The sequence below is a fragment of the Peromyscus eremicus genome, chromosome 9, assembly GCF_949786415.1.
Source record: "Peromyscus eremicus chromosome 9, PerEre_H2_v1, whole genome shotgun sequence".
Classification (NCBI taxonomy): domain Eukaryota; kingdom Metazoa; phylum Chordata; class Mammalia; order Rodentia; family Cricetidae; genus Peromyscus; species Peromyscus eremicus.
In genome coordinates this window covers 61,338,955-61,354,677 of record NC_081425.1, presented here as the reverse complement: position 1 = coordinate 61,354,677, position 15,723 = coordinate 61,338,955, and the positions used below count along the sequence as shown (strand labels likewise).

The 15,723-nt window shown below is 46.2% G+C and overlaps 1 protein-coding gene across 1 annotated transcript; it reads left to right on the top strand.

Moving 5' to 3' along the window:
• Window positions 1-6,875: 6,875 nt before the first annotated feature.
• Window positions 6,876-15,723, top strand: LOC131919955 (complement C1q and tumor necrosis factor-related protein 9). Its single transcript, XM_059274383.1, has 3 exons — window positions 6,876-7,061; window positions 11,469-11,531; window positions 14,765-15,723. The coding sequence occupies exons 1-3, from the start codon at window positions 6,896-6,898 to the stop codon at window positions 15,535-15,537; spliced, it is 1,002 nt and encodes a 333-aa protein (XP_059130366.1). The 5' UTR covers window positions 6,876-6,895; the 3' UTR covers window positions 15,538-15,723.

Genomic DNA, 15,723 nt, shown 5'->3' with positions numbered 1-15,723 from the left:
CATAGGTTTCAGTGAGAAGAGAAATCTTAAAATCAGAAGCAGAGGAATGCCCAGGGAGAGAGCCTAGTGGGCTTCACAGGGATCCCAGCAGGTCGTGGGGGAGGGGAGGGACACTGGTGACCAAGTCCTCTCCTCATGCAAAGAATGAGTAGGAGTACCACCAACAGACAGAGAGTAGTGTAAACAGTGGGCCAGGCACCCTGTCAAACCCGATTCCCGCTAGGGCTAGGAATACCATTGGAGAGGATTCCTATTGGTCAGGGGAGCAGAGGGGCCTGTGGCAGCCTAAAGCTGAGTGGCCACAGGGATACCTCTAGCAACCAATTGCACTACCCGCACATGAAGGGACTTGGGGTCCTGGCTGTAGCAGTCAGGCCTAAAGAGACCAGACCTACCTCAGTGGATGCCCCCCAGCTTACTGGATGCTGCTGAATCCAATCCCTCCTCCTCCTGGGTACACTGCTGGGGCTGCCTGCTGTGCTGATGAGGGCATGTGGGCCATGGTTAGCTCTGCGAGGATGAGGCTTTCCCAGTATCTGCATACCCCTTCCCCAGCTGGCCACTAAGGCTCCTGCCCGTCTCAGAACAGAATATAGTCCTTTTATGCTCTGGGAACGTGTGCTTTTGCATGAACGTTTTGACATTTCTCAGGAGAAGCTGAAGGGAAATGATTGCAAGGCGCACCCCACGGCAGAGCTGCAGCATGCTCCTCGGTGGGCTGAAGGTGGGTGAAGGGATGGACACAGTCCTCTATCTGCTCTGTGCATGGTCTAAACTAACTACACACATGTTGGAAGGATCTGGTTGGGCTATGGTAACTTGCAGCATCGGTGCACCAGAAGCTGAAACTTGGATTTCCTGAAAGAGAAGAGCAATTGTCAGGTCCAAAGGGAACCTCAGTTCCCCCCAAAGCAATGTTTGCTCAGCTCAGGCTGGGCTCTGGGCTATAACGGGAGCAGTATTCCTCAGGAACTCATGAAAGAGGTTGCTGCTTGCCAGAAAGGGCCACTTCCTTTGGCGTATGCCTGTGGTTACACTTCAAAACCCATGCTAGCCTCTAGACTCCTTCAGTCTCTATCCACATGGAACTTCCTCTGTAGACCAGGCTAGCCTCAAACTCAACAGAGATCTGCCTGCCTCTGCCTCCTGAGTGCTGGATTAAAGGTGTGCATCCCTACTGCCAGCTTTTTTTTTGAACTGAGAACTGAACCCAGGGCCTTGTGTTTGCTAGGCAAGTGGTCTACTGCGTGCTAAATACCCAACCGGAAGAAAATAACTTTATTTTACAGTTTGGTATATTTAAGGGACTGAGCAGAGTCACTGGGAGTGTCTGGTCTTATCTAGAGCCTTAGAAGTCAGGAGAGCTCAGAGCTACCTCCTGAACGTACTAACCCCAAAAGCACAGCTGTAGGCCTTTTCCTTCTGGCTGTCAAAGTGCCCTGCAGAGATGTGAACTAAAAGGTAGGTTAACTAAACTAAAAGGTTAACTAAAAGGTAGGTTGCCCTTGAATTTGGTTTTGCCCTTGATGAAAGTCACAGGCAACAGTAACTAACCATTTGAAAGCTCTAAACAAGAGTAATCCTAATGGTCTGTGACGCAGAGGCCACCCAGTTACTGCCGCAGTCATCTTGGTTATTTTGCACCTGTTACCCCAAGATACGATGGACTCAAGGCCAGTGAGAAAGCTGTTCACATTAAAGGAAGAAATCTGCAGTGAGGGTCCCTTCTCCCACATCCCACCTGCTGGAACTCCTGGAGTGCCCTCCTTTTATTTCAGAGGACAGAAGAAGGGGACAAGTTTTCCACACACCCAGGGTGCTCCAAAGAGATGCTACCCAACCCCGGTGCTGCTGTGGCTTTTGTCTTGTGCCTCCCTCCGTCCCCTCCCCTTCCTGATGTTTTGCAGTTATGTGCACTGGGGAGTTCTACGGCAGGAAGGCAGGATTTTATTTACGGTGTGTGTGGTCCCTATTCGCACCGTGTCCCTATCCAGCCTGCAACTCCAGGATTCAGGTAAGAGCGCTGCAAAGGATTTTTTTTTTTCATCTTCAGCTGAAGGCAACTGGGTTCTGAGGTAGCCAGGTATCTTATAAAGCTCTGGGTAAGAACAGAGGTAATCTGCTTCTAAAACTTTTTTCTAAAGGACTGACAGGTGTGGTGGCTCATAGTTGTAATGTCACACTGGAGAGGCTGACGTAGAAGGCTGTGGAGTGAGTTCCAGGCCAGCCTGAGCTACAGCCTCTCTCTCTCTCTCTCTCTCTCTCTCTCTCTCTCTCTCTCACACACACACACACACACACACACACACACACACACACACACACATATGGGGAGGGGGGCTCTAAACAAGAGAGGAAAGCAGAGAATCTCATTTGCCAGAATTCTGCAATACTGGACTGGGAGAAGACAAAACACAGGATAAATCACAAGAATAACGGACCTTTCTAGAAATGCAGTCAGATTATCAGATACATGTTTTAATGAGCCTGTTTTTAATAGTTATGTCTATACTAATTTATATGGTCTATAAAAAAAAACCCTCAATATGTGTTGAGGAAAAGACACATACTCTGGCATTGCATTGAATATATGGGAGAAATAAATAAAGCCAGCTTGGTGTGGAGGGACATCATGATGTCATCCCTCATGTGTTATGCGCAAGCAAGCTGGGCCTCAAGAAAGACTGCTCACAAGCTGGCCTGGTACAGCACACCTGCCATCCCAGCACTTGGGATGCTGAGGCAGAAGGATCATGAATTCTAAGCTGGCCTGAGCGGCATAGAAATATCCTGTATGGAAAAAATAAGGTTATTCTCCTGAATTCTGTTAAATGTTAGTGTTTGGGGCTTTGTAAGGACTTTGAAGTGTTTGAGGGGACATAAGGCATCTGAAATGTTTGGGAATCCGCTTATTCTTGACTATGAATTAGAGAAAATTATTCAGAAGAGGCACCAAAAGTGACTTTTTAAAAAAAAATGTGTGCATGGGTGTTATGCCAGCACTGTCTCTTTGTACCCCCTTGGAAGCCAGGAGAGGGCGTCACATCATCTGGAACCCGAGTTTAGATGGTTGTGAGCGGTCATGTAGGTGCTGGGGATTTAACCCAGGTTCTCTGCAAGACCAAGCTCTTAATCATTGAGCCGTCTCTCCACCCTGCCAGATGGCTTTTTTTTTTCTTTTTTTTTTCTTTTTTTTTTTTTCTTTTTTTTTTGGCTTTTCAAGACAGGGTTTCTCTGTGTAGTTTTGGTGCCTGTCCTGGATCTTGCTCTGCAACTCACAGAGATCCACCTGACTCTGCCTCCTGAGTGCTAGGATTAAAGGCATGCACCACCACTGTCTGGCACCAGGTGGCTTTTTATAGAGGCTGGGAAGTGAGGGGGAACGCTGGTAAAACACAGAGGAGTCAACCTAGACTCTACCAGTCACTTGTGAGTTCAGCAGCCGAAGCTGCTATAGAAAACTCATAGATTTGGCTCCAAGGAAACTCAGCTTCCTGAAGTGGAGTGAGTTTGTGACTGAGAGGGAAACAGCTGGGTTTCCTCTTCCAGAAACACTTTCTGTATCCCATAATACTCAGCAGCTTCCACTAGAGAACGACACAGTTTTTGGTTGTTAGCGTCTAGATACAAAGGGCCTGGGAAGATGGGTCAGAGGTCAAGAGCACTGCCAATAGTTCTCAGCATCTACATCTGGTGGCCTGTAATGCCAGCTCCTTGGGTATCTGATGTTCTGACCTCCAAGGGTCTTTACATTCATGTGTGTGCACTCATGTACCTGTGCATGCACACACACAATTAAAAATAATAAATAAAATAGCTACAAATGTGTAACTAGCACTACAAAGATGTTTTCCACGGGAAAGCCTCTTACCACATCAGTCTAAACATTAACATGTTTGGTTATTTGCATATATTTACTTCTAGTATTTGATAATATACGTACATGCCTGATATTTTAGTCTTTCTAAAAATCACTTTAAAAATTTGTAAACCTTTATTTTATTTTTGTGTATCCTTGTGTGTACATGTGCTTGTTGTGTGGATACCCTCAGAGGCCTGAAAGAGGACTCAGATCCCCTGGAGTTGAAGTTATAGGCACTTGTGAGCTACCCACTGTGGGTGCTGGGAGCTGAACTCCAGTCCTCAGCAAGAGAACTTAACTGCTGAGCTCTCTGTCTCCAGCCCCCATTTTAGTCCTTTATGTTTGGGTGGGTCTTTTGAGACAGAATCTCATCCATATGCCAGCTGATCGTGAACTTGTCACCCTTCAGCCTCCAGGCATGTTTACCTAGGTCACCAACCATTATAACTCTTACAGTGTTTTGTCCCACCCCCTAGTCTATTGTTAGGCATTACATAATGTGCCCTCTCCCACCTTAACAGATAATGCTGCAGTTACCTTTGGCACACAGATCTTGCTTTATTATGAATAATTTTAGAAAAAGCACTCCTGGATCAAAGGGATAGACACCCTGGTTTTTTCCTTTACAAAGGTTTATGAACATCTACGTTGCTGTGGATAGTACATAAGGATCTGGGGCCTGATGGGTTGCATTAACCTATGTGTTCTTTTTTTGTTGTTTTGTTTTGTGCCTTCAATCTTAAAAGAGCTGCCATCACATAGCCCTTGCCTTCAACCATTACCGCTCAATCTGCTCCTCTATACTCTATATATGGGGACTGGAGATATAATGCTGAAAATACAGTCAGATGAGCCTTTGAGTTCCGTAACCAGAACCCCCGCCAGGCAGGTCCTGGGGGAGAGGTGGTGTGACACTTTGCACACTCACAGGGTTCCTCACTTTGATCTGGAATCCCATTCATCCACATCTCAAGAATTCAAACCCCTGTGGGAGCTTGCATGCTGATCCTGTCGTGGGGAGACACCTGCCAACCCATTTTCCCCTCTCACCCAGCTCTCAGCCCCAACCTGAGGCTGAAGGCAGATTACAAACAGAAACAAATACGAACAGGCAAACAAATAAGAACCCAAGGAAAAGGGCTTTGTCCTCAGAGCAAAGGAGTTGGGAATGTGCTTCTCCCAAACTCTGGTGGTGTGTGCACAGGCCTGTGACTCAACCTGCTGTGTGCTCAGGAATGCACTACCACAGTGGGCTCAAGTGTCTCGTTGTTGTCGAACTGGGAGTTAAAGCCAAGGACTCATATGTGTTACACAAGTGTTCTAACACTGAGCTGAAGCCACAGCCCAAACGTAGATGTTTGGTACATTGCTGTTAATGCCACATAATTTCTGTTGTATGTGTATGGTACTGGGATGGAACTCAGGGCTCCGTGTGTGCGAGGCAGCCTTTCTACAAATGAGTCACATCCTCTGCTTTAATGTTTTCTTGTCTTTTATTGTGATAAAATACATACATAAATTCAAACTTACCAGTTGAGCCATCTTAAGTGTATGACTGAGTAGCAATAAGTACATTCACATCATCCTGCAACCATCACCAACATATATCTGCAGAAGTTTCATCTTTCACTGAACAGCACCCACGCCTCTTCAGCTCCTGGCATGGGCTGTATTGCTTTCTCCATGGGTTGGACCACTTTGCATACTTTAAATAAGACTCACAGAGATCAATCTTTCAGTCCCAGATTTTGTAACTGCCTAATGTCCTCGAGGTTCATCCATGATGTAGCATGGGTTCAGGATTTCCTGACTTTCTGAGGGCCAAATGGTATTCCACTGTAGTTCTATACTACATATTCTATAACCACTCATCCACTAATGGCCACATGGGCTGCTCTCCCTTGTGGCCTCTGTAGACATTGCTGCCAGGAACAAAGCTGTAGGCAGGAGTTTCTGTCCTGCTGGCAGCTCCCAAATAAACACAGAGGCTTAATATTAATTATAAATGCTCAGCCAATAGCTCAGGCTTGTTACTAGTAACTCTTACACTTTAAATTAACCCATATTTCCTTATCTACCCTCTGCCACATGGCTTGGTACCTTTTCTCAGTATGCCATTCTTGCTTCTCTCTGTCTCTCTGCTGGTGACTCCTGACTCTGCCCTTCTCTTGCCCAGCATTCTCAGTTTGGCTTTCCCACCTAACGTTACTCTGTTCAGATACTGGCCAGTCAGCTTGTTTATTAAACCAATCACAGTGACAAATCTTCACAGTGTACGAAGGGATTATTCCATAGCACAGGGCTTGTTCAAGTCTCTCTGTTTTTGTTGTTGTTTTGTTTTTGTTTGGCTCTATTCCCAGGACTAGAATTGCTGGCTCAGATGGTAATTCTATGTGGGTCTTATTATTTTTAGTGTGCCTTTCCATGTATAGTATGGTCAAATTTGGTCTTTATATCTGCTCCATGAGATAAGAAAACCTTTTGCTCTAGCTAAAAAAAGTGGCTTGCTCAAATTGAAACAATAAATAAAAGGTCTCCGGACCTCAAAACTTGGCTTCCACATTTATTGACCATTAAAAGTGGTCTTGAGTGTGTGTTACCACCTGAGGACAATGTGCCTCCCCTCCACCCCACCCCCACCCCCCACCCCCGCTCCCTCTCTCTCAACAATAGAGTCTCACTATATAGCTCAGGCTGACCTAGAACTTACTTTTTTTTTTTCTCAGTCTTCCTAGTGCTAGGATTACAGGCATGTGCCACTGTGCAGGCTTGGTGACAGTTTGGTCAACTGGCTGGTTTCTGTTTTCCCTGCTCTGAATATCGGACACATAAGATCATGTTCAAGCCTTTGTCAGTGCAGAGGGAAAAGGCCAGGTCACTCCCCAGCAACTGTGTCCGTGCCCAAGGACCAAGGCCTGTCCCACTGCAGAGATGAGAGGCTGTGTCCGTGACCAGCAACTATACCTACACCCAGCGACCACGCGTCTTTCAGTTCCTGTTTCCCTCTTTCAGTACAATCCCTGTCGTCCGACCATGAGGATTTGGTGGCTCCTGTTGGTTATGGGCACATGTGCAAGGAGTGTGTACTCCCAGGACACCTGCCGGCAGGGGCACTCTGGCATCCCTGGGAATCCAGGTCACAATGGCCTACCGGGAAGAGATGGACGAGATGGTTCCAAGGGTGACAAAGGAGACACAGGTACTTGACATTCGTGGCTTCTTACTGCCTCGTCCACTCACTTGCCACTGGTGTCCCGTTCCACTTGCCCACTGAGCCCTCACCCACCAATGTGCCCTGCAGGTACTTCTCAAAGACAGGCTCTGCCATGTCAGTATTCTAGGTGCTGAATGGAGTGCGGGACAAGGCAAACAGCACCCTGTCCTCACAGGCTTCTCATCCACTGGAGATGACTGTTAGCAAGTGTTTCTGCAACCATAGGGCGTTTGAGTGCGATACTATGGCTGTGATGGATCATTGGTATCATGAGGCCAATGGAGCAGTCTGATGGCTAAGTATAGTAGCAACACCCATCCACAGGGTGAAGGCCAGTGGTGGATGCCTAAGGCCATAGAAAACACGTAATTCTGTTGTTGGTTGCTTTTGCTCTTTTGGGGGGCCTGCCACCCAGCTCCCAAATAGATCACACACACAGGATTATTCTTAATTATAAACACTCAGCCTTAGCTTGGCTTTCTTCCCAGCTTTTCTTAACTTTAAATTATCCCATTTACCTTTTGCCTCTGGGCTTTTTCCTTTTCTTACTTCTGTATATCTTACTTTCACTAGCATCCTACTCTCCTTGTTCTCTTACTCTTTCTTCTCTCTCCTCCAGATTTCTCCTATTTATTCTCTCTGCCTGCCAGCCCCACCTATCCTTTCTCCTGCCTTGCTATTGGCTGTTCAGCTGTTTATTAGACCATCAGGTGTTTTAGACAGGCAAAATAACACAGCTTCACAGAGTTAAACAAATGCAACATAAAAGAATGCAACAATCTTTGCATCATTAAAATAAATATTCCGGGCTGGAGAGATGGCTCAGAGGTTAAGAGCACCGACTGCTCTTCCAGAGGTCCTGAGTTCAATTCCCAGCAGCCACATGGTGGCTCACAGCCATCTGTAATGAGAGCTTGTGCCCTCTTCTGTATACATAATAATAAAGAAATCTAAAAAAATAAATATTCCACAGTATAAACAAATGTAGCACATCTTAAAATAATATTCTACAACAGAATATCGTGTTTCCCCCCAATACATACATGACTTTTGATAAAGTTTAATGTCTAAACTAGGTATGGAATAAATAGTCAAAAATAAATAATAACAAAAATAGATTAAGTTTTACACTTTCCTGTAATAAAGTTACCAGCATCAGTGATCTTACATTTAGGGAATTTTATTAAGTAAATTTAGAGTTTTGTAGCCATAAGCATTTTGAGTCTGTGACAGCCGTTCTGATAACTGAAATGGCCTCAAAGTGACTGATGAGCGTGTCACATCTAGCTTCCCCAGTTCTGTGACCATAGGCATGCATCACCATGTCTGGATCTGTGTTTATTTTTGAATATATGAAGTTTTAATGTTTATTAGCGAATATTTTGCACACATGAAGAGGAAAGATGATTACTAGATAAATCAAGAGTAATACTCTCATACATGTAATGCTGAATTTGTTTACCTCTCCCTTTGCCAATCTTTCTCCATGTTTCTTGGTGTGAACTTCCCCTTTAAAAAGGCTTTTGGTTTTTTAGACATTTAATTTTTTTTATGTATATGGATGTTTTGTCTGCATTTGTGTCTAGCCACCATGTACATGTAGTGCCCACAGAGGCCAGGAGAGGACATGGAGTCATCTGGGACAGGGAATCAAACCTGGTCTCCTGGATGCACAGCCAGTGCTCTAACCACTGAGCAACCTCTCCAGCCCAACTCTTCTTTTTTATTGGCAGTGTCTCATGTATTCCAGGTTGGCCTCAAAGTTGCTGTGTACTCAAGGATGAACTTGAACTCTTCATCCTCCTGCCTCTACCTCTTTTTGTTGTTGTTGTTGTTTTGTTTTGTTTCAAGACAGGGCTTCTCTGTGTATTGTTTTGGTGCCTGTCCTGGATCTCGCTCTATAGACCAGTCTGGCCTTGAACTCACAGAGATCTGCCTCCTGAGTGCTGAGATCAAAGGCATGCGCCATCACCACCTGGCTTCTACCTTTACCTCTTGAGTGCTGGGATTATAGGCATGTACCACTGTGCCCAGCTCAAAACCAATCAATCAATCAGTCAGTCAATCAATCAATCAATCAATCTACCAATGTCTCTTTCTCCCTCTGTCTGTAGTGTGAGTGCGTGTGCTGTGGGATGGTCTATATGTCAAATTACTCTGTTTTTTTTTTAAAGATTTATTTATTTATTATATATACAGTGTAATGTCTGCATGTGTCCCTGCAGGCCAGAAGAGGGCACTAGATCTCATTACAGATGGTTGTGAGCCACCATGTGGTTGCTGGGAATTGAACTCAGGACCTCTGGAAGAACAGCCAGTGTTCTTAACCGCTGAGCCATCTCTCCAGCCCGTCAAATTACTCTGATTGGTCAATAAATAAAACACTGATTGGCCAGTGGCTAGGCAGGAAGTATAGGCGGGACCAACAGAGAGGAGAAAAGAGAAAACAGGAAGGTGGAGGGAGTCACTGCCAGCCTCCACCATGACAAGCAACATGTGAAGATGCCAGTAAGCCACGAGCCACGTGGCAAGGTATAGATTTATGGAAATGGATTAATATAAACTATAAGAATAGTTAGCAAGAAGCCTGCCACGGCCATATAGTTTGTAACCAATATAAGTCTCTGTGTTTACTTGGTGTGACAAAGATTTGTCCTAACTGTGGGCAAGGCAGGAAAACTCTAGTTACATGCGCGTGCACGTGTGTGTGTGTGTGTGTGTGTGTGTGTGTGTGTGTGTACACATCATTGTCAGGTATCTTCTATTCTGCTCAGCTTTACAGGGGGCAGGGTCTTTTGCAAACCTGAAGCTTGCCGTGTTGCCATGTTGACCAGGCTGTCTGGCTAGCAGATCCTCAGGATCACCCTGTTGTGTCTCCCCGCCCATGTCTCCAGTCCTCCTTCCAAGCTCAGACAGCCATACTTGGCTTTTTACATGGGTGCTAGGGATTTGAACTCAGGTCCTCATTCTTTCTCTTTGTCATTGAGCTACCTCCCCAGCTCTGTCAAAACAGATTTCTTAAAAGCACATTTTTTTCTGGGTCAGGTATGGTGGCACATGCCTTTAATCTCAGCACTCAGGAGGCAGAAGCTGGTGGATCTGTGTGAGTTCAAGGCCAGCCTGAGCTAAATAATAGAGAGACTGTGTCTCCAAAACAAACAAACAAACAAACAAACAAACAAACAACAACAAAACAAACAAAAAATATCTCTATTTTTCCATTCAATTAATTTCACTCTCTCTCTCTCTCTCTCCTCTCTCTCTCTCTCTCTCTCTCTCTCCTCAATGTGCTTTTTCTTAGGAGAATGACGTTAACCTGTGCTGCTTGTCAGGAAAATCTGCTGCTTCTTTACTTGGTCCTCTGAAGATGTGCTGTGTGTTTTATGTAATCAACACACAGCACAATGTCCGTGACATACCTCCACAGTTGTTCTAGTAGATGTTCATGCTCTGACCTGTATAATCATAAAAGCTTTGAAATAGTGCTGCAGAACCCAAGACCTGGGAACTAAGCAGGGAGAAAGAAGTTTGGGTAGGAAGGCTCAGGTTTCCGGGGTGGTGCAGAGAAGGAGTGGGTGATAATGGAGAGGAGGCTGGTTTGGAGATACCTCCCTCTTGGTGGTTCAATGGGACCCTGGGATTTCTTGGGGTAACACCAGGCGTTATGATGGATGCAAATCAGCCTGTGTCACTCTCCAGTCCTGAGAGCTGAAGGCTGTCCCAGCTGCTTGTCACCCTACGACCAGAATGGTAGGGTTGAAGTTTTGGGGTCTTGACTGACTGAAGTGAGACAGAACCTGGAGTAAACTGTGGCCTTGTGAGCGCTTCTGTCACCATAGTCTGGCCATTGCTTGGTGACCTGCTCCCAGACTTAGGACTAGTGTATGACTAACAGAGCCCAGTGTCCCCTCACAGCTTGTGTGGTGGCATTCGCCTCTCGTCTACAATGCCTTTCCTTCCCCAACAGTCATATCACAGAGGTCTCTGATGTTTCATGGAATCTGGGGAGACTTCCGTTCCACTCTCTGAATGACTGGTGGAAAGGGATCAGAATGAGAGATATGCCTATCACCTCCCACATTCAGATCACTTCCAAGTCCTCATCTGGAGACAAACTTAGAGCTTGGTGCTCAGTGTTTTAGTTTGCCTTGCCTCATGCTCCTTGGGCACCCCACCGCTGGGTGCTCGGGAAGTCACCGATGCATTTCGTAACCTGCTCATTCTACATGACTCAATCCCCTGGATACTCACTAATAGCTGCTACCCCAGCTGCACTGGCAGGAAAAGAGGCGGGCTGGGGCACCCTAGGACTTCCCATATCAATAGAGACTCAGAGCTAGGAAACTGGACTTGGAATCTCAGCTCTTGTGTGCTTTCTTCCCTTCCACCTAGGAGAACCAGGACATCCCGGTGGCCCAGGGAAGGATGGAATTCGTGGGGAGAAAGGAGAACCAGGTCAGCGCTGGCTTTGCATTTACCCATCCACAGTGTTCTAACACAATGCTATTAGACACTGCTGTGGACTGACCTGTCTGGGGCTCCCAGGATGAGCCACTGTATTAGTCAAGGTGCTCTACAGGAACAGAACTGGTAGAATGATTGGTTATAAATATAAACACACACATACATATGTGGGGTGGGGGTTGGGGGGATTAGAAGCTGTGGTCTCGGGAGTCCAACAATGGCTGCTCTCAATGGGAAGGCCAAGAATCTGTTAGTTGTTCATTTGAGAACCTGGATGTCTCAGCAGTCCCAATCTGGATCTAGAGTCCTGGGGAATTCCTAAAGAGCTGCTGGTCTTCCGTCTATGTTGGAATCATGAAAAGGTAGATTCTAACACCAGCAAAGGAATGGTCCAGCAACAGGATATCTAGATTTGCCAGTTAGGACAAGAACAAGCAGGCAAAAAGCAAAAGCTTCCATCTGCCACGTCCTTTCATGGGCTTCAAGACAGAAGGCATGGCCCAAATTTAGGGCAGGTCTTCCCACCTCAAATGATCCAATTAAGGAAATCCTTCACTGGGTATGGTGGTGAACACCTTTGATCCCAGCACCCAGGAGGCAGAGGCAGGCATTTATCTGTGAGTTTGAGGCCAGCCTGGTCTACAGAGTGAGTTCCAGGCTACACAGCCAAGGCCACACAGAGAAACTCTGTCTCAAAAAACAAACAAGAAAGGAAGGAAGGAAGGAAGGAAGGAAGGAAGGAAGGGAGGAAGGAAGGAAGGAAGGAAGGGGAAAGAGGAAAGAAAGAAGAAAGAAAGAAAGAAAAGAAAGAAAGAAAGAAAGAAAGAAAAGAAAAGAAAGGAAGAAAGAAAGAAAGGAAGAGAAAGAAAATTAGTCACAGGTGTGCCCAGATGTTTGGGTTTTAGTTGATTCTAGATGTAGTCAAATTGATAATCAAGATTAGTCACAGCCACCAACATTCTCTCTCTTCAAGAGATATAGGGGCATGCATAGATAAGCAAACTCTCCCTGGAAGGTCCAAATGGAAATTTGTTTCAGCTTTGTGGGCCGTGGGCTCTGCCCATGCACCAAAAGGGAGCCACAAACAAGTGTTGCGGTGTTCTGGGGGAGCTGTGGCTGAAAGACCAATATTTCTGTTTTATATACTTTTTGCATAGTATAGAGTCTTACTTTCCCCCCAACCCCAGTACTGGGGATTAAACCTTGAAATGCATGCATGCTAAGCAAATACTGTGCCACAGCCTTCTTTTTAAAAACATGTATTGACATATGTTAATTATAGATAATGGAGTCTACTGTGACAATTTCATACTTGTGCATAATGTTTCAAGCACATTCATCCTGTTACCCTTTCTTGGCCAGTCCCATTCTTCCTCTGATGTTTCTCTTCTCCTCTCTTTCCTCTTTTCTTGTATGTGTGACCCAGTGAGTTTCATTAGAATATTTATAGGCACATGGGTGAGAGTATGCTTGTAGGAGCAGGTGACCCTTACTAACAGCTAACTACTGAAGAAAATGTATCTCCCTCCACATCACACATTGACTCCACGTAAATCCTCGGGGAAGTGTGGAGTCGCAGGAGCTCCTTTCTCTTCCACGGCAGAGTGCTGAGGGACCTCATCTTGTGCAGGTAACCACAACTGTCATGAGTTCAAGAGTACAGCAACCATATCATGCCTGGAATTCAGTGTTCTACAATATTCCTCACTCCTTCTTCTGGCTCTTACATTCTTTCCATGCCCTTGTTCACGATGTTCTCTCAGTCGTGAAGGAGATGACAGAGATGTCCCATTTTGGCCTAAGCATTCAATAGTTATTTGTTCTCAACACCTCTCTATTGTAACTTTTGAGTTTGAGATAGTTTGAGATGGAGTTGCTGAGGCTGGCCTGGGCCTCCCTCTATAGATCAGGAAAGCTATGAACTGGCTATCCTCCTTGTCAGCCCCCTGAGTAGCTGATCTGGAGGGCTTGTGGCCACCACATCATGATGGGATGTTAGTTGTGCTCATTTTAACACATAAACTAGTTTTAGCTTATGGACTATGCAAAATCAGGTCAGAGGACAGATTTAGGCAGCAGGCCACAGTGTGTTGACCCCTGACTTAGTGGATGAGTGCCAAGGAGGCAGCTTCTACTTCACTCAGTGCATGTCGCCTTACTTGAGGGAGAAAGTGGCACTTGAGTAGGGCCCTGGGCTGGAGGGATAGCTCAGTGACTGGTACTTTCCCAGAATGAATTGCAACCTGAAGGGTAGGGAGTAACTGAAGGGGAGAGAGATGACTGTAATGTCAAATACATGAACTCATTCTGGGCATTAACCTAAGGCTTTTTATGAAAATTTATAGAAGAGTTCTATAAATGAGGTAGCATTACTGTTCCAGCTCTATAGATGAGGGAAAAAATGTGATGGGGCTCACTATCTGTGTGTGCCGGGGTTGGAGAAAGGCTAGGTAATATTCTGAGGGAAGCTCAGGCTCTCTGCTCATAAGCACCATTGCCTCCCAATCCAGGTGGAAGAAGTGAAGAGTGTGGAGTGTTCATATAGACTGAGGAAAACTGGGGTGGAAAGGACTGGACAGTTGGCAGGCATGTGGGCCACAGTGAAGATCTGATTTCAGGCCCACTCCTTGAGGGGCTGACACTTGCCTAGGACTGAGGCCCTGTTACTCAGCATCCTGGACTGATCTGCTCCTTGTCATATTTTTCTTCAATGTGTGCTTCTCCCAAGGGTGGCCTTGTCTCTGGGTCATCATGGGATACTTTGGTGGTACAGTTGTCATTACTCATACGAGCCCTGACTAAAAGAATACTTTTGGAGGCTGGAGATGTGGCTCAGTTGGTAGAGTGCTTGCTTAGCCTGCACGGAGCCCCAGGTTCTCTTCCCAGCACTGCATAACCTGGGAGTGATCAAATACAGCTATAGTCCCAGAACTCAGGAAGTATAGGCAAGAGGATTAGAAGTTTAAGATCATCCCGCCATCCTTGGCTATAGTGAGTCTGAAGCCATCCTGGGCTACATGAGACCCTTTAAAAAAAGAGGGTTTGTGTGTGTGCTTACATGTACATTTCCCTGAACGCAATTTGGGAGTTTGTGAATTTTCAGACTCTGAGCAGATTGCGAACCTGCACCCTACTTTGTCTCAATTAAATGCTCAGTGATAGAAACTTCAACATTGTGCACGAGGGATTCCTAAACCCTGTCTTCGTTATCTTCCTCTATCCAGGAGCAGATGGAAGAGTTGAAGCAAAAGGCATCAAAGGTGATCCAGGCTCCAGAGGATCCCCAGGGAAGCATGGCCCGAAGGGATCCATTGGTTCTACAGGAGAGCAAGGGCTGCCAGGAGAGACTGGCCCTCAGGGGCAGAAGGGAGAGAAAGGCGACGTGGGCCCCACTGGTCCAGAAGGACTAATGGGCAGTACTGGTCCTTTGGGCCCCAAGGGCTTACCTGGCCCAATGGGCCCCATTGGCAAACCAGGTCCTAGGGGAGAAGCCGGACCCATGGGCCCCCAAGGGGAGCCAGGAGTCAGAGGAATAAGAGGCTGGAAAGGCGATCGAGGAGAGAAAGGGAAGGTCGGTGAGGCTCCCATCTTGCCCAAGAGTGCTTTCACTGTGGGGCTCACGGTGATCAGCAAGTTCCCGCCTCCTGATGCACCCATCAAATTCGATAAGATCCTGTACAATGAACTGAACCATTACAATGTAGCAACAGGGAAATTCACCTGCCATGTGGCTGGTGTCTATTACTTCACCTACCACATCACTGTTTTTTCCAGGAATGTGCAGGTCTCTTTGGTCAAAAATGGGGTAAAAGTCCTGCACACCAAGGATGGTTATATGAGCTCTGAGGACCAGGCCTCTGGTGGCATTGTGCTGGAGCTGAAGCTCGGGGACGAGGTGTGGATGCAGGTGATGGGAGGTGAGAGGTTTAATGGCTTGTTTGCAGATGAGGATGACGATACCACATTCACCGGCTTCCTTCTGTTCAGCAGCTCTTGACACAAAGGACTCTGCACATGGGCCTCATGGAAGGCTCTCCTGGTGGACATGGTGCCCACAGACCTAGCTCAGTGAAGGTGGGATGCGATTGTGTCCATTCCTCCAATTTTTGCATCAATTCTAAAATGTAGAGGTGAGAAGCTAGTCCTACAAATCCAGCCATTTGAACACATTAATAATAAACTC

Coding starts and splice junctions, on each gene's coding strand:
- LOC131919955 (XM_059274383.1), top strand. CDS start 6,896: ATGAGGATTTGGTGGCTCCTGTTGGTTATGGGCACATGTGCAAGGAGT. Junction 7,062..11,468: donor GGGTGACAAAGGAGACACAG/GTACTTGACATT, acceptor CCTTCCACCTAG/GAGAACCAGGACATCCCGGT. Junction 11,532..14,764: donor TGGGGAGAAAGGAGAACCAG/GTCAGCGCTGGC, acceptor TCCTCTATCCAG/GAGCAGATGGAAGAGTTGAA.